Here is a 22,185-nt window from a genome sequence, read left to right on the forward strand (position 1 = left end):
TGTTAACAAGTAGTTGGCTAGTAATAATTAATTATTTTATTTTATTGGCGCTTAAAATATTTAGTATTCACTCTATTTAGTCACTTTATGACTTATATGGCAAAATATATTAGTTGATTACCTACTGTGAAGAATGGAATGCCAGTGTGTTGGTTTGATTTTATCTCCAGGGGTGCTTGTTAGTTTGTGTGAATGGCTTGTAGCTCTGCAGCATGTTTGTGTGTGTAGAGAAGCAAGTGGGGAGGCTGTCTGGGTTGTGTTTGGACGGAAAGAGGGCAAGAGAAGCAGCACACAGAAATTATGTCATTGCATCATTTATCTACAGCTGATTAAATTGCCTGCAACAGTTAGGTAGATAGATAGCTGGCAAAATCAACAGCTGGAATGGCTCGAACTGTTTGGACAAAATAAATGATGAATCATTCAGCCTTAGATATATGCACCATTCCCAACTACGACTGCACCTGGACCTAGTTTGCCAGGCCTGAGGGGTGATATTTCATCTTCATCCAGAATGCCTCAGCTTATGAGCATTTAATTTGATTAGAGTTCAGCGTTCCTATCATTTCAACTCCACGGTTTAGACATCCACAGTGTCCTGAGGGCAAGAGGTGGGTGATAAACGAGTGTCCTCTAAAATCACAACTATTTCATTCCTGTGGCTTCTGTCAGCAATTCTCTGTCCTCATGGGAGCTGTTGAATAAAGTTTTCATGGGAGCCCTATTATCTTGTAGCTTTAGTGCCCTCACTAGTTCCATCCCTTGTCTAATCTGTTTGTCCCATCAAAAGATTTATCTAAAGAGCTGGATGCATTCTCCCAGACAGCGTTTTGAACCTCATGGACATGATGATGCTGTCTTTTAAGACAAGGTTGTTTGGCCCACGCATCAGCAAAACATGCCAGAGAGATTTACTTTCATTTAAAGCACACTGTTCTCAATTTGCACAATGTTTCGACTTTCAAAAATATGTTGGAAAGAACGTCACTAACCCTGTCAACGCTGTTCCCTGATCTCATGAGCCAGGTGTCTTACAACGAACACTGTCAGCAAGACTGGTAGAATAATGTCACATAGATGCTTCTGAGTATAATGCTGAGGGGGTGTTTTGGGTCACTGTGAGCCACATATGGTGTAATCATAAGCAGGAAACGTTTGTTAATGGCCTCAGCCAAACCTACAAAAACTTTCCACTATCCACATGAGTACAGAGGAATGAAGCTCTTGTTATTGAGTGAAGGGGAGGGGCACAAGACAGGGTTTCAGAATGAGCAAAAGTTATTCCTGTCCTCCCCTCCTTCTTTTCTCTGAGTAGGCATAGACATGTCTGGTCATGTCCCTTTGGTATATTTGAGTAACACCACTTGACCAATGGATCCTTGCTGGTGTGCCTTGGCTCTTACAAAGAAACTTTTTTAGGTATTCTCACAAAATCTGAGCAAATAAATGTTAATATATATACTTTATAAACCCTTTTCCCCTGCATGTGGCTGTGTACCAGTATGTATTATAAAAGTATTTTTTAACTAATAAAAACAAAACAAAGAACCCACTCTGTTATTGTGGAATATAAACAGAGTGCTAGGATACTGTAATAACTGTAGTAAGCTCTAGCTGTCTGTTACCCGAAAAGGACATACATGAGAATGTAATGTATGTTTTTGGAGTTGCCTTTTATTTATTATTGTGCCATTGCCCTGCTGTTGGCTTTCAGTGTAGATTTTGAGGTTGGAGCATCTGACCTACACCCTAGGGTTAAATAAATTTAACTTCAATTTAAATTGAGGTTTTGCTCTGAGTCATAAATGTAAAAAATGGCCTATAGCTCATTAGTTAGGAGTAGGTGAGGTGAAGTGCATATTTTTTACTGAATTACTCATAATGTGTGTTTCTGGGGACCAAAGCACTCTTTTTACCTGTTTTGAAACAGTTAACCAATATGAGAACGGGTGCACCAGCTGCCACAGCAGGAGGGAACTAAGCCTCCACCCAAATATATTCCAAATAGAGTTTATGAGCATTATGGAATAATTCAAATGATTTAGAGTCTAGAGGCACTGTGAGCAAAGGATGAACAGGGATGTAATTTTGGGGGGGAAAGGATTATCAGTTCAGATCCAAATAATGTTTCTGTATTTATCTATATCCCTAGCACATTTTCTGTCATTCTGTTGCACACACACACACACACACACACACACACACACTGACTTGACTTCTTCTTCAAATGCCACTAGGAAATTGCCTATTTGTCTGTGCCTACAGTTACTAATGTCCATTGATCTTTTTTAGACTTTAAAATCCACAACAATGGGAACAAAGTAAGTCATGGTTTAGTATGTCAAGACCAAAAAGCAGAATAATGCCAACAGAGATCTGGTATCCAAACCCGACCACCAAAGGGAAAGTTCACTTCCAGTTTTAATTTTTGTTTTGCTGTGTCATTATTGGTCCACAGAGTGTGTTGAAATGTATGGGAACTACTCATGTGTTGTACGTCATTTGTCTTTCATCATGACAGAATATCCATGAGCTCCGATTTCCCGCACTACAGTTTCAGGATGCCAAATATAGGGTTCCAGAACCTTCCCCTCAATATCTACATTGTGGTGTTTGGGACAGCCATCTTTGTCTTCATCCTCAGCCTACTCTTCTGTTGCTACTTAATAAGGTAAGATCCATATACCCTTTTGCTATGATTTGGCTTTTCTTAGAATTTTTATTGTGTTTGAAGTTGCTCTGCTGTGCGAGTATGTGGCATTAAGTGTCATACAGGGGTTTCTTTGGCTAGGCAAACATCTTCTATTTAGCGGGTGCAACAAATCATTTATCTGGTAAAAATTTTAACTGTATTACCCTGCTCATGCACTTTCCAAAAAATCCAGGATGGACGAATATGAATTTATCTCTGTAATGAAAAATGTTTTGAGGCACACTGGCTACAAATTCATTTACACATTCAAATTGATAAACAAATTGCTCCTTTCCATTCTTGTACACTCAACTTTGTAAACAGATTTAAAATTTACAAGTCAATTTACAATGTTCAGAAAAGGCGCTGTGCAGCCTGATTTACAAGACCGTGATGTGTACCTCTTTTGACTAGCAAACTGTCTTAATACTAATTGGTACTTTATATCCAGTAGGAAAAAAGTAAAGGTCAGTGCTAAACATGTCTGCTCCCTGAATTTGTTAGGTTCTGGTAATCTATTCTAAACAATTTCTTAAAATATCTAATAATGATGTAGTTTCTATCCAACAAACTGTATGGCACTTGTCACAATGGTTTTTTGATGAGGCTGTATTAAAAGCATATCTCTTTTTTTTTTTCAGAAATGTGTGAGTTAGTATTTGTCTTGCTGATAGTTATTTCATATAAGGTCAATATGTTTCAACAGCACAGTTTGGAGAAGGTAGCTATGATACCACAATTGGTGACTTTATAATCTGAATTGACAGGAAAAAACAGTAATATTATGCTGAGATCCAAAGCTGCTTGTCTATTATTATGATCATGGCACTTGGCGTCAAAGACACTAGTTAGGACCCTTTTCTTCAAAGAGCCACTAAACCTCCTTTATGTTGTCACTATAGTCATACATCTTTTCATTAAACTTGCATTTGGATGTTAAAATCTCATGTTTGTAACCATTAAAATTAATTTTATTAAAGGTCCTTTAGTATTAAGCATTTAGACCAATCCAGTAATTATTACCTATAAAGGAAAAGTGGAGGTGGTTACTAGTCATTGACCCTCTTTTTAACTCCACTGGTCTGATCAAATTGTCCTGGCTGCTGGTTTTCTCCTGGCAGCGACAAACAGAACAGAAATAATGTCCAACATTTTTTATCTAAGACAGTGAGAAGCAGCAGTTCCCAACAAAATTCACACCTCGCCACCTTCTCATATCCTATCTTGCAGGGCAAACGGTAAGTAGGTAAACTACAACTGTGTTCCTACAATTCCTCATCTAACTGTAACGAGACTTTATGACTTTGATGCAGTACCATGATTCACTACTGAAAATCAAGATTGCCAGCTTTAGTCACTAAAGACAAAATGAGCGATTTTGCTCCATAAAAGGCGTCTAAAGATGCAGTCTCCCAAAGGATTGGCCCATAATGACTTAAATTATATGTACCATAAGGCATGATGAATATACAAAATCCTCTTTTACAAATTTGTTATGGCCACTGCTTTGTTAAACCTCATAGTTCAGCATTAAGCAGGTATCCTGTGGTTTCTGTGCAGTAAGCATCATTGCACTTGTTTTACATTAACAGGTGAATGAAGAGACAAAGGAATTAATGTTAGAATAACAAAATAACATTCACACGAGTTTGATGCAAGACAGACTCTCACGGAAATACTGAAACACCTCTGTCAGTGAGTCACACACACATACGTGAAAAATATATGATGCAGTACACATTACAAAAACTTAAAGGAATTTCTTAAGCATGGGGTGTAAAGGACAGGAGGCCTTCAATGCCAAATTCATAAGCATGGCAATAAGTTTTATGAATGTGCAATGTTAAGAAACCTAGATCAATCTACAAGTTAGTTATCACTGCGGTTTGTAACATGTAGTGCTCATGAATGTTCAGTAAAGTGATTAAACCGTTTGGACATTCCTGACTATAATAATGGCTGAGACATATATTTCACATTTTGAGTTGCCCATTGACTGCAGTCAAATTATGATAATTTTGAGAAGAAGAGAAATTTGGACACCTGATTCTCCTTTTTCAGCCGATTATTCTTCTTGCCCACTTTGACATTGTACTTAAGGGCCATTGAGCCACCCCCCATCAGTCAACCCCCTCACCCATAATCAGTTGTCCCCTACCCTTGGGAGTCTCTGCACCTTTTCCTGCTGACCTCTTTCAAAATGTCAGTTTCTCTCCTAGACTGTGCTGCTTGTTTTACAGATCCCTCTCACTCTGCTGCGAGAGGTTAAGGTTACTTGTAATGGAGGTAAATCTTACAAACCTATGAATTTCTCCTATCTCTCTTGCTCTTGTTTTCCTCCCTTTTATTCTACATGTTTTATTGTCATTCTCAGTACCTAGATTCTCTTCTTATCCAGTGCTCTTTCTGTTCCCTGTTTGTTCACTGAGTTGTTTGTTTTGGCTCATTTACAAGAGCAATGTTTATTAAGAGTTAACCAAGAGTTTGATATAAACCTTAAACATTGGTTCTATCTGTGGATGCTCTTCTTTTTACCTGGAGTTTTGCAAGACCTTTTAGAGCGCCTCATCAACATACAGTAATGCTTTTAATGTCTGATCCAATGTATTTTAGGTGATATTGTGAGTTGATATTCTACTTTCATTAACAAGAAACTAAGGCCTAAGCCTTTTCAGAATGATATCTATCAATATTTAACTACTATTGTGTTACTAAGCAAAACAAATATTTGACAGAGTTTTGGAAGGTATTTTTATATATTCACTTCTTTCTGTAATTGGTTAATCCAATTAATATTTGTTTAGTCAGCAGACTCATGATTGTTTCACATGACAAATGCATAGGCAGAATCATCTCTGCACTGCTCTGCCTTTTTTTGTCTCTTTTTGAGATATATCATTTGTAAAAATCTAGAGAGAGATTATTATTATATTCTGTATGGATTGAGAATTGCTTTTTAATTCTAACACCCATTTGGTACCACAACGATCCACTAGAATAGACTGGTGTCAGAAGGCAAGTATTTAATAAGGATATTACATCCATGTTTGTCATTTTTCTCTCTTTTTCCAGGATGTATGAATACTTTGTCTCTTTATTTAACGTAGCCAGGTGGAGATGGTCACCTACTAATCAAAAAGATGTTTTGTCTTTACGTCTCCCCAGGTTACGGCACCAGGCGCACAAAGAACTATATGCATACAAACAAGTAAGCGCTCCAATGACACACACTCACACACACACACACACACACACACACACACACACCCTGCGGTCAAAAATCATACAGGACCTTTTGTCAAGCACAAATGAAGTGTCTGAAGATGTGTTCTTGTTCAGAGAAAATCATGAAGAACCCCTCTGGTCCCTAAATGTCTGGCTGACTCCTCTGTTTTTTTGGTATGCACAAGTGTACTCAAATTCTGAATTGCACTCAACCTAAAGTGGCTCAGCTGGAAAAGTCAGATTCACAGTTAGCTGAGTGTGTCAGCAGAGTTTAGCCTGCAAAGCTAGTAAGAGGGAGTGATGAAGGGCATAAGCATGACTCCTATGTCTTTCAGTTATGTAATATCAACATGCAAAAGCACCCAACATGTCAAAGTTAAGCATATGCACACACACACACACACACACACACACACACACTGGCACAGCAGATTTTGTCTACCCTACGTGTCTTACAACCTGCTGGCTAAAAACATTCATGCGTCCAGCTTTTCTGGGGGCTATTTAACACCACCAAGCTCATAGAGTAGACTCATACACAAACCCACACACACATGCTAAATGCATTTACTGGAATCCAGTAATCCATATATTATAGTACATCATCTATAGCCTGCTTGGTAGATTTTACATCACACACTCATTATTAGCTGTTAAGTCTTTAACTGTATTTTCACAGGAACTGGTTTCTGTTACCGTATTACAGTGACTAATCTATCCTTATCTCTTACTATGCCTCTCAGGTCATTCAGAAGGAAAAAGTCAAAGAGCTAAATTTGCATGAGGTAAGCACTGATCATCTTTGTTCAGTTAGCAGTTGATGATACGTTAACACCAAACATTGCTCTCTTAAACGATGACTATCTAGTGTGTAGAACAGTCTGTAATGTACACACTGTACTGTTATATCAGCTGATTTGGACTAACCAGTCTATGTGCTACTTCATTTTAACAATGCCTGAGCAACAATGTCCTCCATCGGTCATCCTTTTTGTACTTCTGTCCTCTTGGTTGTGCAGTTACATGGAAACCCATGATAAATGGCTATGGTTTGGGGCTTGCTGAAAGGGCAGCTCATGCCATCATTTTGAACATAAACATCAGCTTCCAGATGGACAATAAAAGGTTCCAAATGGTACAAACTCCTGTTAGGTAATGTGCATCAGAAGCAAACATATGGCATATGTCTGCACATATCAGGACACGTGGTAATGTTTGGACTATCTGCGCACAACTGTACACCTGTGCGCTTCTTTATTTTGAGAGTTTTCTGGGTTTGGTCTAGTTTGGCAACAACAATGACATATAAAATGTTTGTTAATTGACTTTCAGGACATCTGTCTTGACACAGTGTCATGTGAAAACTAGCATCTTGTGGTTAAGTCATGAGTGTTCCCACTACCGTAATTACAAAAAGCTGCATGACCGCTCAGCTTGGTTGGAAAATTACAAGCAGCAGTCAGTGTGTAAAGCAGCCTGGTAGTCCCAAGCCAGGAACACTATCCCTTTAACATTGTAGTGCAAATGAAATGCTAACAATAGCATCTTCACATGTGCTTTGACACGGGGCTAAACACAGTTGCTTGTCATCAGTGTTGGAATTTCCCACTGTTTCATCAGGCCTCAGGATTTCATTGTTTATGTTATTAGAAAAGAGAAAGCTTCAAAAGGTGTCATGTGTGTGAAGACTGACAGAATAACCACGCTGTATTTGTTTAAGGACAATAAGAAAACACACACGCACACAAACACACAGACGCATGCACTAGCCTGGGTGGATGACCCAGTTTTAGGCTCCCACGCCAAAGGATCACCCTGGAGACATGAGTATAGACAGAGCTGCATGAATTCAATCTCAGCATTTTATCTAGTATAGGAGTGCTAATATTGGATCAGTGTACTGGTCATCTTTTAGTCTGTTGGATGTGTAACCTTTCCAGTTATCCTTTTTGTAATATGAATTGACATTGTTTTTGAAAAATAACATTGATAGCATAAATCGACAGCATTCATGTCATATATGGTGTGAAAGTAATGCTGCTGTATGCCACAGTTACACACAACATACATATATGTGTGTTAACAGTCAGCATGTGCTTTGGGTGCTCAAACAACCTCCCCCGACACTCTAATAACCCATTTAAACCTACTGTTTTATAGGATGGCTGGAGTGCTGTACTGATTGTGAGGTTCTGTGGGTGAGATTTTAGTGTGCCTTTCATTCAATTTGCACTCACACTGTGTAATTAGTGTCTGTTTTACTAAGGTAGCCAATAATTTTGTTATCGGCTACGAGGACTAACTTCCTGTAGTAGAAAGAGACTGAAGGTGAGCTGACATGCAAGTTTAGCAGTGGGATTTGTTTCAAATCTGGAAGCTCAGAAAATAATCAAAATGTGGTCGAAGTAGAAATACTCAGTAATGAAGTGATTACATTAGAAAACAAACTGGCTGCGACTTCACAACACAGTGAGTAATTACATTAAAGAATTTTAGATTAACTGCCAACTTTCAGGTTAGGTTTCGCAAGAATAAGGGGTGGGATTGTATTCTGTTGTTTTATTTTTCAATTTATATAGGCTAAAGGTAATGATTTCATACGTTGTACCTTAATCCTAAAGGTGGAGTAAGCGATTCTGGAGAAATCCAACAACACGACAAATCCCACGATTTAGAGCGAACAATGACACAGCAAGTAAAGTAACTAACATTAGCGAAGTTGTGGGTTAGCATATTGTTGTTACAGGTGCTGGTGCGGAGCTAAAATGCTCACTGATGGAGATCAAGAAAATTAGAAGCACTTGGTACTGATTTACTTCTTATTTATGCAGCCAAACATATCAAGAAAGTGGGTGAAAATGAAAAGAAAACAGGCAGCATGTCCTCGTCACTCGAGATCCAGAGTGAGTGAAGAGGTATTGTTGGTCTGAATACCCACGTAGGGCTTAACTAGTGCATATTCTGGCCACAAATAGCTTTTGAGCATGTTCTTTTGACTAAGTAAATGTCACAACAAGAGGATATCTTGGCAAATTTTTATTTTGTGCCATACATTAATTTGTCTCTTGTAGAACTAAGGGAGTCTTATGGCACAATCTAAACTTGACATAATGTCTACATAATGTATATAAAACATAAAAGACCTATTCTTCTTTAAACACAGCTTGTTACAAAGCCCTAGCATTAAGTTGATTTGTAATTACCTGAGTAATCTGTTATTGTTCTGTCGCTGAACCTTTTATAGTCTTCTGAGCAACTCAACATTTGATATTACGTAACATTTTTGACAGGCATAGGTTAATGTTTTTTTCTCTGATAAAATCCGTGGTCTAGTAATGTTATTCCACATAATTAAGTCCAAGTGTTTTGCATGGAATTTGTAACTAAAGCTTACAAGATTAATTCACTTAATAGGGAGAAAGAGGTTCTGTCAGAAGTTGGCGAATGGTACCAGATCCCAACTGTGAGTGTGACACCATAGACAAGCCACTGAAAAGAATAAAAACATTGATCTATTCACAAATAAAGAGAGCAAAGCAGACATCTTAACAGATGATTGTTCTGTGTCCAAAAATCCTCAGGAGAGAAAGCTAAGAGCCCCCGTGCTGTTCTTTTCATCTTTCCTTGTCCATCCTGAGAATCTGTGTGGCTAAAGGACAGCCAGAAAACAGTGTGCCAAATTAAAACCCTCTTTGATGAAAGTGAAATTGTTACCCACTGGTTGGATGATGGGAATTCTTTTTTGTGATGGGAATGCTGAATCATTGTTACAGATTTTTGTACATTTTCTCACAATTTGAAACGTCCACTTCCCTAAGGCTTTCTAGTCCCTGGGGAGAAACTGTTTTTCACATTACTGTTGTCATTGCAACTCTAATGTTAATCTGGAGAGGGTGTAGTCAGCCATCTGCTACCTTCATTATATGTGGTTTCACTATCCAGCAGTGTTTTTCACTGACAGGTTCACACTACAGAGTTGTACAGTGAACTGATTGTTAGGTTTTGAACAGAATCAGCTTGTCTTGATGGCAACAGCTATGTAAATATCTGGTACAACCTTGCATTACCTAAAATATACATTGCATTCATAGCACATAGGTGCTTAGGTATACTTAATGTACTAATACCTAGCCACTGCAAGGAGAGGCATAATGGTCTCTGGGTTGCCAGTCAGGCAGCAGGCTAATAAAGGTGAGTGCCCTGGCAAATGTTCAATGGTTACAAAGCCTGTCTTTTGGAAAGTGAAGGATAGGGAAGGTGGAGTGCAAGTGTGACAGGAAGATCAAGTGCAGCATCTCCAGTGATGTGAATGTAAATACCAGACCAACTGGTGTTCTGATTTACCATTTATGCCAGCGGTCACCAATGATCTAGGGCTAAAACGATTCATCGATTAAATTGATTAATTCAATTACTAAAATGCATTGACGCAAATTCTTTGCATTGAGGCATTGTTTAATCCATATAACTATATAGCACACTGTTTTGCTGCACGGATATTTATTGCTGTCGCACATCGCGCTTACCTGTGTGAACATGACTGGGACAGATTATTATGGCGCTGTTTGCTACGTGGAGGAAGAGAGAGAAAATAGCGAGGGACAAAGAAGAAACTGTCCAAAGTATGGGATTATTTCAAGATAAAAGAAAACAACAACTCTGTAATGTTACAGTCCGTCCGCCGTAAAACGAAACTTATGTGGTCTACCCCACCACAACAGCACGATGGTGTAATGTTACAGAGAAGGATCCAGCTGTAGCCTGCAGACAAACGTGACGGAAGTTCCATATATGGTTCGTCCCAGAAGCTACTGCGCACAAAACGTGATGACGTTTATGTCGGCTGCTCGGCCCACGCATAGGGCTGTTAAAAAAGAGGTCTCAAGTGTCAACGTAGTAATCAGTGTACATTATGCATTAATATTTACTATACTATAATTCTATATTATTATTATTATTATTATTATTATTATTATAGTATATTAATACTATAATTCCTGTAAATATTTATTTATAATAGCCTAATGATAATAATAAGGCAATGTTTCAATTCATACCACTGTTGTTGTTGTATATTTTATTTGTTCCAAGGTGATTTTAAGTTTCACGAACCAAGAATATTCTGTAACATTACATCACCAGCCAGATGTATCTTGAGTTAGGTTAAAACTTTACAACATTACTGAGAATTTATGGGTAGAATAACAGTGGTACGAACAGTATCGTTCAGCTGTTGCTGGACACATCTGCTATGTTGGCTGCAGTGGTCTGTGTGACTGGTAGTGTTGTGTCTTTCAGTAAACGTATCGTTCATTTGACCTAATCTTGTATGTGACTCAGGAGGAACGGGTTGTCTCAGTGAGTAATGCGTTCATTTTCACGCATGCGTGAATAGTCTTGGACTCTTACGATCACTCGTAGCAGCTGCCTGGGCTCCATCAGCACAGGAAACAGACTTGATTAGTTCACGACTTTCAACTGTGGTTCTCTGGGTTTGAGTCGTTTATTTTTCACGTGACATCTCGGCTATTGTGGAGCAGGAATTAACTAATTGTTCACCGCTCACATGGGTCCTCGGAGTCTGTCTTCACTCAGCAGGCTGACTTACTGCCAGCACCGGAGAATGAGAGTCTGTTGTCAGGTAACAGTCACTGGACTGACATATATCTAATATCTATTTTGATAATTTTGTGACATTTAATGAAGCATAACATTATTACAGCGCAGTTTGTTGTGCCAAGTTATAGTTTTAACACAGCCGCACCGTAACTTTAGTCCTGCTAGTGTTTACAGCTAACAGCTGATGAGAGTTGTTCTGGGTCCACTTCAGAGCCCTGACAGAGTTATACCGGGAGCTGAATTACCACAGAGGTCGTCTCCTCTCCAAAACAAACGGACCGGCTCATTAAAACATTAAAACACAGCCACTTCGCAGCGTTAGCGTTAACCCTGTGGTTTGTTAACAGTTAACAGCTGATCCGGGTCCACCAGAGAACACAACTTAACTTTTACTTTTTATTTATCGAGAGCCGTGCTGTTGTTTCACCGCTCCTCACTGGTGAACAGTGTTTGAGATTATTATTAAATTTGTAAAATTTTAATAAGAGTATGTTTTATTCATCTAGTGTGTCAAACTTATTACTTAAATATATTCCCTGTAAATCTGATGTTAACATATAGATTTTACTCATGGATAGGCGTTAGGCTGCTGTATGAATGAGCACTTTAGAGATATAGTGATAGTAATTATAATTATATATATATGACTGGTCTGGTAGTATACTCAGGAAAGATTGTGAAAATGGACGGATTTAGCTGGAGTAGTGGCTTAATCGAATATTGACAACATATTTCTGTGGTTTTTACATGGTTTGAATTTGGTTGTGGCTTTATAGAACCATGATAGAGAAAGATCAAGAGCTGAATTTGTGCATTATACTTTGTCAATTACAGCAAGCAAAGCAGCCTTCTGTGTTTGAGAACTGCACCGTTTATTTTAAATCGCCCACTAGGGGGCTGCAGCGCTGCAATAACCAGCCTAGTTAAAATGAACGAAATGACACAAAAAAAGATTTGTTAATTTTAATGAACGTGATTTGGTGACTCGAGTCTTTCAAAATAGTGACTTTTACCATCACTAGTGCCTGGGCCTGGGGGAGATAACCGGAGCTAGCAAGCTAACTCTTAGTCAGATATTGAGTGAACATAGTGCTTAATGTTAGCAGCAAGCTCCAGCTGACTTGTGCAAATAAAATTTTGTTAAAATAATAAGCAAATTTACCACATAATACTCTGAACATAAATTTTTGTCATGTTGCTTTGCATTAGGATCTATACTGTACGTGTGCCGAGATTAAGGTCATCACGTTTTGTGCGCGGTGTCTTCTGGGACATACCATATTTGGAAGTTCAACTTCCGTCAGGTCTGCGGGCTGCAGCTGGATACACTTGTAATGTTAATGTCCGTCCACTGTAAAACGAAACTTGTGTCGCGTTACCGCAACAGCATCTGATCAGAAAGCACCCGGTAACCCAGACAAGGTAATAGTAACAGCAACTTTATCAATTAACTGAAATCATGATTGATTGTTGAGTAGAAGGCTAGCCAAAGTAAGCCGCAGTCCTCAGCTGTAAATACACGTGCGTTTGTGGTTCTCCTGGATGGGCCGTGAGTTTGGGTTGTAACGTCACAGTCATGAGTTAACTGGGTGTCGGCGAGCTGCACCTTAGTATAACTTGTATAGCACTCAGGTGATGTAGGTGTGTATTGGTAAAGCAGTTGTCTGGTTGTTGGTCTGTTGATGTTGTTGATCTGATGTTTGCTGTATGACACACTATGAATTTCTATATAGCTGGCAGGTCATGACCTCTTGGTGGCATGTCTGTTGAACATGCACGCGCTTGTGTGTATAACAAACATACAAAAAGACAAACAACTCCATCAGGATTGCCTCAGTGACCATTTAAAGGACACCAGCTAGGGAAATAATAATACGGTTATCACTGCGTATCAACCTGTTTTATCTATTTTGACAGAAAGTTACAGGACTGAGAGCTCACTGAAACTCAGAGTCAGGCAGAATGCACCAATTGTCTTGTTTGCTATGGTGCGGTGGTGTGGGTCCACTTATATGGCTGTGGCTGTCTTTATAAGTCTCTTACTTTAGAAAGAAAAGCTGAAAAAAAGATGGTTCTTCATTTCCATCATCCATCATGATCATTTTTTTTGTTGAAAGAAAAAAAACATTGCTGCTAAAAGGTGTCCTCTGGCCACCAAGTGAACTGAACTGAAGTCCCCAGTGTGAGTTAAGTCACAGTTATATAACAGAACATAATTGGTCAGTTACAGCTCTGTTGTTTGCAGATGTTACCCACAGTCTTCTTTTTCCATGAGTTCTTGACCTCCAAACCACCAATGCAAAGATCAGATTAAGAAGGAAAGAACCAAACAGAGAACAACCAACAAACTTGTTAACAAATTGTTGCAATTGCCTTCCTCAGAAAAGATTAGTAATTCCCCCCGCTCCCTTTCAGATATGTGCGGTGTGCTTGGAGGAGTTCAAACAGAAAGATGAGCTGGGGATTTGTCCGTGCAAACATGCCTTTCATAGAAAGTAAGTAAACGTTTTTGTTGAGATATACACACACACACACACACACGCAGTCATGGACACACAGATCAATACAGATTTCCTTACAAAGTATACATTTTCACAAATACAATTTAAAGAACATTTACAGAGAGATCCACAATTTTTAAGAGACTAAAGGGAAGTGATTGTAAAGTCATTGCATGGATGGAATGCATATTTGTGACAAAAAGTTTGTAGTTATATATTTTTGTACATAAAACTCAAGTCAAGTGTCTATGACATGAGGAACTAATGATGGATCGCTTGAGCCAACTTTATCCCACACCTCCCCCCACGCCCTGGCCATTTCAACTGAGTTGTTTATATCACCAAGACACCTCCCGTGACCTAGTTTTTTGCCCTCCAATTGCAGCAGTCACTGAATCCGCTGTATAAACACTCCGTTCAGTGTGTGTGTGCAAGTAAAGACATGCTGTTTTACAGAGAAAACAGACATTCCAAGCTGATGGTTACCAAAAGCATTCAGCAGTGAAGAGCATGCAATCTTCTCATACACAAAAACAGGGAAATTAAAGGTCAATAAACTGACAAAAAAAAAAAGGAAGAAACGTTAAATACATGGATAATGTATGATGTTTGCCTGTACATTTAATTCACTTTTGGAAGCCACTACTCAAGTTGGCTGTCTTGTGTTTAATTACGTTTTTTGCATTACAGTTAGTCTATAAACATCATAAAATAATGAAAAACACCCATGAAATTATCCCAGAGGCACAAGATGATGTCTTCAAAGTTCTTTTTTTCTGGTCAACAGTCCAAAACCCAAAGATATTCAGTTAATGATATAAAACAGACTAAAGCAGCAAATCCTCACATTGTCAAAGCTGGAACCAAACCTGGGCCCTGCTTCAGAAAGCGTGATTAGTGAAAATTCTGAGTAACTCCAGCAACTGATGCTGTGAACCTTCACAGGATAAGTTGGAAAACCGTCAGTTTCTCTCTAACTCATCCCCTCCCACGGAGCCTGAGGTGGCTGTCTGACACACCGTTTCATTTCCTCATTCATTCTGTTGACATCAAAGCACATATCTGAACGCATTTACATCTTTAAAAACTTTAAAATCCCGGTTAGATAGGCTATTAGTTTTTTACCCAAACATGATCTTGAACATGACCGCTTTATGATCAATCTGTCATCGATGTATGGACAGATCTTCGCACATCGTGGATTTAACCTCAGCACAGAATAAAATCTATGTCCGTCTTTAGGTATAACGCTGCGACTCTGTGGACAGTTGCACTGAAAACACTTACTGTGAGCTACATTACTGCAGTAATCACTGTTTAATATGTAACCTATAAAACTGATCAATGAACAGTAATCTTTCATATTGTAGGCTAGTCGCACTGATTGGAACATTCCTATTGTCGTTATCAACTGGAGATAATATGACTATTTCTGAGTGAGGATGACTGTGGTGCAGCTGAAACAAACAGGCCTAAATAAGGTTTAAAAGTGACTTGTTCATTATTAGCTGCTTATAGTCTGAATGGGTTTTGACAGCATTAATAAAATATGAAATGAAGATTTTATTAATGTAAAATAGACGTCTAAAACTTTAACCTATATACACGTTTTCCACTGCAAAAAATAATAAGCTAACCTGCTGGGTGTGTAATTGACAGGTTGTTTCAGCTCTACGTTAAAGTTGCTCCTAGATCAGTGAACTGTTGGGTGCAGCTATAATATGGAGTATTAGAGAATTTAATAAAACTGCACAGCCTCTGCTTCTTTGTCAGTGATTGATGGTGCTGGCACCACAAGCTGGAGAACAATCTCACAGTGATGATGATGTTTTACATAACCTAATTTTTTGACCTTGTGCTCTTAATTAGTGCGGTTGTAGAATGTGATTGTCACACTTTTTTAAAAAGAAAAATATGTATGAGTTGAGCATATTTAGCTGTGATACCGGTATGTGCATGACCACCACATACTGACCCTGAATAGCTGCCTACTCCTAACTAGGGCTGAACATTTAATCGAAATCGCAATATTAGCCTACTGCAATTTTCAAATCGCTGGGGGGTGCAATATTTGTTAATGGCAAAATATGTGTCAAAATATTATTTTAAATTAAATATTGTCGTGCTGCAGAGATGTCCTGGCCTACACATCATATTCTAGAGAATAAAAAAATTTGTTTTGGTATAGACCCTAATCACACCATAATCATATAAATATGTTTTTCAAAGAAAATTTGAATAATTATGTAAAAATTATTATTCCCACCAATAATTATTTAAATTAGATATTTTTTCAAAATTGTTCAGTCCTACCCCTAACCCCATGATTAAGTACTCCTCTGGGCAAGTTGCGCCATTGAAGTGCCCCTGAGTTTTATGTCTCTTCCACCCCTTCACTAATCTCTGTTGTCCTTTCCTTACCCATATGCCCACTGATCTTTCTGTCTTTCAGGTGCCTCATCAAGTGGTTGGAGGTGAGGAAAGTGTGCCCGCTGTGCAACATGCCCGTCCTGCAGCTCGCCCAGCAGGCTGGCAGCATGGATCCCCCTGTGCCAATACAGCAGCCTCTGCCTGGGATTGAGAACCTGGTGTAGCGGACTCATAGCCTCGCTTACAGTACACTACAGAAACACACAGTCACACATCCCATCACTCATACTCTCACCTGTACAGGTACACTTTGGTATGAGTCTGTGGACAGACCGGAGAAACTGGAGTTACTGCGCAGATACACACAAAAAAACTGTGAATCTGCACGTCTCCTATCCTTGCATTAGTTCACAAAAGGATTTCCTGATATCAGTTCTGACTGATGATCAACTGTTCTCATGTTTTTCTTTTTGCGGACGATGAAGAAGAGTTAATGTAGAAGAAGTTTCCTTCTTGGCCAAGACATGGTCGATAACTTTTTCACAACCAAAGCACTTTTCTGGGTACACCAGCTAAAGACCAGGAGGAGAAAAAAAACACAAAAGCCAAGAACTACAATACACTAAAATATAATTTGTTTTTTTTTAACGAGCACTTTACAAGAATTCAAACCTTAATTGCTTGTGATCGTAGTAGCAAGGTCATGTTTTATATTTTAACATTAACTATTATTTCTATGTACAGTACCAGGCCACATGTTTTTTTTTTTTTTAATTAGTAAATTTTGATTTTTAGACAAAAGGAAATATCTCAAAGGGACAACAGCACCTATGTTGGTAGATGTCAGGAAACTTGGACAATGCTTTGTGTTCTAATTGCACACACACACACACACACACATAAGAAATTAAGCTCAAAGCAACCTCGAGACTCCATGTCTAACTAAATGTGAAAGGTTTGAATGTGTTAAAACGCTGGATTTTTCACACTAAGCCTATAGAATTTGTTCCCACGTTTGTCATTCATTACAATATGACTGTTGTTATTATCTTTTTTTATATACAATTCAATACAGGAAGCTGATGAAGTGAACAAATTATATATTCATTAAAGGAATTTATCGGGTAACATCCTTTATATACACAAGTGCTGTTAGGCATGCATGGGTATATATACTGTCACCCCCGGCATTACTCCGTTTTTTCCTTTATCAGAAAAAATTCAGGGCCTCTCCAACAGAAAATTTTAGTGTCAAAGTAACTACTGTGACTATCTAAACCAGTATTAGTGTGTATAACCTGGTGCTTTATCTATAGAGCAGTTTTTTCAGAACAAACACCAGTAATGAGGCAATATTATACAAAAATCTATAAAATGTTCCAGTTTTACTTTGCTCTGCTGCTGCTGCTGCTGCTGCTGCTGCTGCTGCTGCATCATTTCATTTTGTTGAAGCTGAGCTGTGTGAATGTTCCAGTGGCTTGCTTCACAAAACAAAACAGCAAATGTTGAAGAGCCATGTTGATATATATTACTGGTATCACATATCCTGCTAGAAATGGTTGATTATTCAATGTGGGAAGAGACCAGGATGAAGCAGGCTTTTGCCTTCTGTCCTGTTCAGCTCCTACTTAAAATGTGCTGCAAACGCAGTTGCAGTTAGTTTTGCTTCTACCCCGATAGATAATCTGTATTTATTTTTTTATATTTATTATAATTCCTTGGTACAGCTGCATAGAGTGAATGAGTTAGCGGATTTGACACCTGCATCAGAATTACTGCCCTCAGCATATCATCAGCATATCTTTTGGTCAAGATACACACTGCTTTGTAAAACACACATGCACACACAGGGAGGGGGCTCGAACTGCCAGCGAGCCAGTTGTCAGCAGGTTGTAATGAAGCAGCATTTTCATTCATACACACACACACACACACACACATACATATACAGGGTAGTTGTGCTTTTTGGCTGCAGTATTCTGGTGCTTTCGCCTCTCTCCCTCTTTCTGTACGGTACAGGGTGCTTTTTGTTTTGTGCCACACATACAGTAACTCTGAGCCCTGCTGGCTTTTGTGGACATTTTTTTTGTCCTCACCCCTCTTTTAGCTGCATTTGGTGAATGTGTTGTTGTGTAAATGTGCTGATCTAAAATGGTGGCAAAAAAGTTGCGCTTCAGAGTAATAACCTTAAGAAAAGTTGGAGATTGCCTTTTACATGTGATATGAATTGTCAAATGACAATTCATATTCTTCAGATATCTATTGTTAAAGGCACAATCCATGATCCCAGTGTCAACAAAGGAGTTGTACCACTGTTAAAAAAAACAACTATAAAATGGAACCTGTCAGGACTGACACAATTAAATCCAACATTAAAATCAGAAATGTGTTCTGCTGCTGTAAAAGACTTGTTTACATGTTCTTTAATGTTTACAAACATTACTGAAGGAAAAATAAACAACTCAGCAGGCTTATTTTGTGAATTCCGATTGGGTTAGAAACATGTCAAATGTATATTCACAAATGTGTTTGTGAATATACTTAAAAATAGCAAGACAGACTGTTGATTGTACCTTTAACAACACATTTTTCCCAATTAGACTGTATTCTCTAACACCAAACACTGCACGGGGGTTGCACAGGTTCCCAACATGTGGGTGGTTTTATAAAACGACAATGCTTTTCACCACCTATGGCATGAAAGCATTGTTACTCCGACCTCTGTGGTTTGACTGTTTCATCCCTGTGGATTGTCTGCCCACACCCTGCAGTGATGACCTTTTGTGGTTGGGTCAGAGAAAGCAGAAAGGTGAAAATGTCAACTGTTAGATGAGAGTATAAGCAGGATTTATCTCTCCTGTGCGAAACACATTAGTTGGTTGTTCCTTACCCTTAACAAGATCCAGTCCTCTGGCATCAATGCACCACTATGCCACCACCGATGAGAAACTATTAACATGTTAATGCAACTCAAACTCAAAATCAACATATTGTCCACATTAGCCTTATTTGAACAAAAACTGCCACAATTACACACAACAAAACAGGGCTGTGTCAATTGCCAATATCACAAGGTCTTCATTCTACAGTATATTCATTTACAAACTATTTTAATTGCCTGGCCTGTTAGTGAAGAGCTTGTGGCTTTATGTTAAAGAAAATAAGCAACATAAGGGCCTTCCTCAGTATATTGTGTGGTGTACAGTATTTGTTACCTTTTTGCTTCTCAGTCTTTGTTTAGAGGACACTGTCCGTCACACCATTATCCCCAGAACTTTACTATGTAAACTATACATTGGCGAGTATTTCTCCTACAGTCCCTAAAAGACAACAGATTTTGTAGTGCAACGCTAATAACAAGTCTTAAAGCTTTGTTCCTGCTAATGGCATTTTCTTGGAATGTCAGGTTCACGAGAGATGGCAAAGAATATGAGGAGTTTTAATATGAAAGCATGCTATTTTGCATGGTCAAGTTTCCACTGATTTCACCATTGTTAAATGTATGTAGACAGTAGTATCAGTAGAGGTATATTTAAACAGAGGGTGCACCAAAAATGCTCCTTCATAGAAACACTTCCTGCCATTTGGCTATCTTAAGTGTTGTGTTTGATTGTAAACACTTTTAGCCTTTCCACCTGAACTTCCCCATTTCCTCCCTGTGTGCCGTCCTAATCCCACTGAAGTGCCAACTGTTATGAATCCAGTCCCAACCAAAAAAAGAGAGAGACAGAGAGATATGTGAGAGTCTTTCTCAGATTGTGGCCAAAAAAAGAATGGAAACTGAACTCATGAATATAGTAATTAATTGCTTGTCTGCACTGAAATCACTATTGACGTCAATGCTGCTTGTGAGTTATCTCCATTAATAGACAAGACACAATCAGATGGAATATGACAGTCAGGAGCACCGCTTTGCATCAAACATAGTAGAAGTAGAAAGTGTCTGAATTGGGGATGCACCGAAATGAAAATTCTTGGCCTAAGCAGAAAATTATGAAAATAATTGCTGAATACCAGATACCGAACAAGTACATTCACAATGTTTCCATTTATTTTCCCTTATTATTATTATTATTTTTTTTTTTTTTACCATTGCATAAATTAAATAGTCAAAATGTGCTTTTTACTCAGTGTTTCCCACAGGATTTGGAGAGACTATGGCCCAAGAGGGTCTGGTAAAGTAAATTACATGTATCCATTTACGTTTAATGTACACGTGCAATATGTTTTATATTTTCTGTGAATATTATACAAATAATCTTATTTCCATACTGTATAGACACCTTATTTTTTTTAAAACGGACGTTATCACGTGTGTATCCTCGTGCAAGTCCGATCCAATTTGATAAATAATGTTGTATGTGGTTCTCGTATCGCGCAACATTAATACTTCATAGCCTCTCTTCAGGTAGGACTCTCATACTGCAACACTTGTCTTTGTAAAGAGAGAAACTGACAGGACAAAGTCGCTAACCTGCCGGTCACCTCGCGCTGGCCGGTTTCAGTGGATTTACCATAATGGCTGTAATACGTGTGCACTCTAAATGTAGGTGCGCCTAGCTTAATCGCCTTCTCAGAAACAAGTGACAGAAACACTCAAAGCGGGTCAGACCGTTTGTGGCCTTTTCTAAGAAGTCAGCCACAGATGAAGTGATTGTGCTAGGAGACAATTCAGCAGAACAGTGTCTGCAAATGGCGATTTTGGTGTCTTTCTCAGACACTTTATTCGGGCTTTTGACGTTTTCGGCAAACACTGAAACTGCTATTTTTTTTGCTATTTTCAACGGATTAATTTCAGTGACTGAACATTCGGTGCATCCCTAGTCTGAACGATGGCATCAGAAAGCCATCAGATTGTCCTTTCAGTTCATGATGTTTGATGGCAGACAGTGTTCTGGCAGAATGTCAAAACTACAGTTTTATTAAAAAACACAAAAATAGGCCTACACACACGTTCTCTATAGATGGTGATTTTAGGACGTTTAATCTATCACTGCCTCCCTGAAGTGAACTCTCTTGTTTGTATTGTGTGTTATTTATTCTTCTGTAGCTCTCATAGTGCCCTTTCAACTCACAAAAAACCCTCTTTGTCCAAACAAACCCTCCCAACTATACCAGCATACCAGAGCACCCCCCTCCCACACACACACTTTTGTTAACACTGATTATGTTTGTGGACTCTCACAGACATTGTTTGTAAAACTAAGAATTCTGCAGCAGAATATTTTTGGAGACAATTGCTGTACAGTATTTGTAAGCTCTATTTTTGTATATTGCTCTTTGGGAGAAAATAATATGCATTTTTTTCCTTTTCTTGTTTTTGCTAATTTCATGTTTATTCATTTTAAGAAAATGTTGCATGTGACTGACTTGAACTGTAAATAAAATTTCCAAGTTTTGGAAAGATTTGAGTTTTTCCTTGCATACGCATTCAATGTCTTATGTAATGCTTAATGTATACAACATTTGAGGCAAAATCATATTTTTTTTAGATAGCCTACAAGTTACAGAAATTATTTGTAGTACAGATTCACTTATGGACTGAACACAAGTGTGCTCAGAAGTTTTATGAATATCCTTTACCTAATTTAAAGAGTTTGGAAGTTGTGAAGTTAACCAGAAACATCTTTAAATATTATGTAATACCACCACCTTGTGGTTGGACAGTTTTGGTTCAAATGAGCTGCATTACCATGGGTACATGTGCGATACCACTTTAGTCCTATACGATCCAATACCAAGTAATACCCAGGCTGGAATTGCCGATACCATACTGAT

General features: G+C 38.4%; 1 protein-coding gene across 5 annotated transcripts in view; it reads left to right on the forward strand.

Moving 5' to 3' along the window:
* The window catches only part of rnf24 (ring finger protein 24), a 34,713-nt gene extending 15,978 nt beyond the window's left edge, over positions 1-18,735 (forward strand). The window contains exons 1-6 of one of the 5 annotated variants that reach the window (XM_038713298.1): positions 2,533-2,671; positions 3,857-3,930; positions 4,933-5,900; positions 6,661-6,702; positions 13,952-14,031; positions 16,490-18,735. In XM_038713298.1, coding sequence (XP_038569226.1) covers positions 5,736-5,900; positions 6,661-6,702; positions 13,952-14,031; positions 16,490-16,631 — 429 coding nt within the window. In that variant the 5' untranslated portion in view covers positions 2,533-2,671; positions 3,857-3,930; positions 4,933-5,735 and the 3' untranslated portion in view covers positions 16,632-18,735. The other 4 variants (XM_038713300.1, XM_038713301.1, XM_038713297.1 and 1 more) reach the window with 4 other exon arrangements.
* Positions 18,736-22,185: the final 3,450 nt, after the last annotated feature.

This window comes from Micropterus salmoides, unplaced genomic scaffold (assembly GCF_014851395.1).
Source record: "Micropterus salmoides isolate LMB-PRFRI ecotype aquatic unplaced genomic scaffold, ASM1485139v1 Ms_hic_scaffold_12, whole genome shotgun sequence".
Classification (NCBI taxonomy): Eukaryota; Metazoa; Chordata; class Actinopteri; order Centrarchiformes; family Centrarchidae; genus Micropterus; species Micropterus salmoides.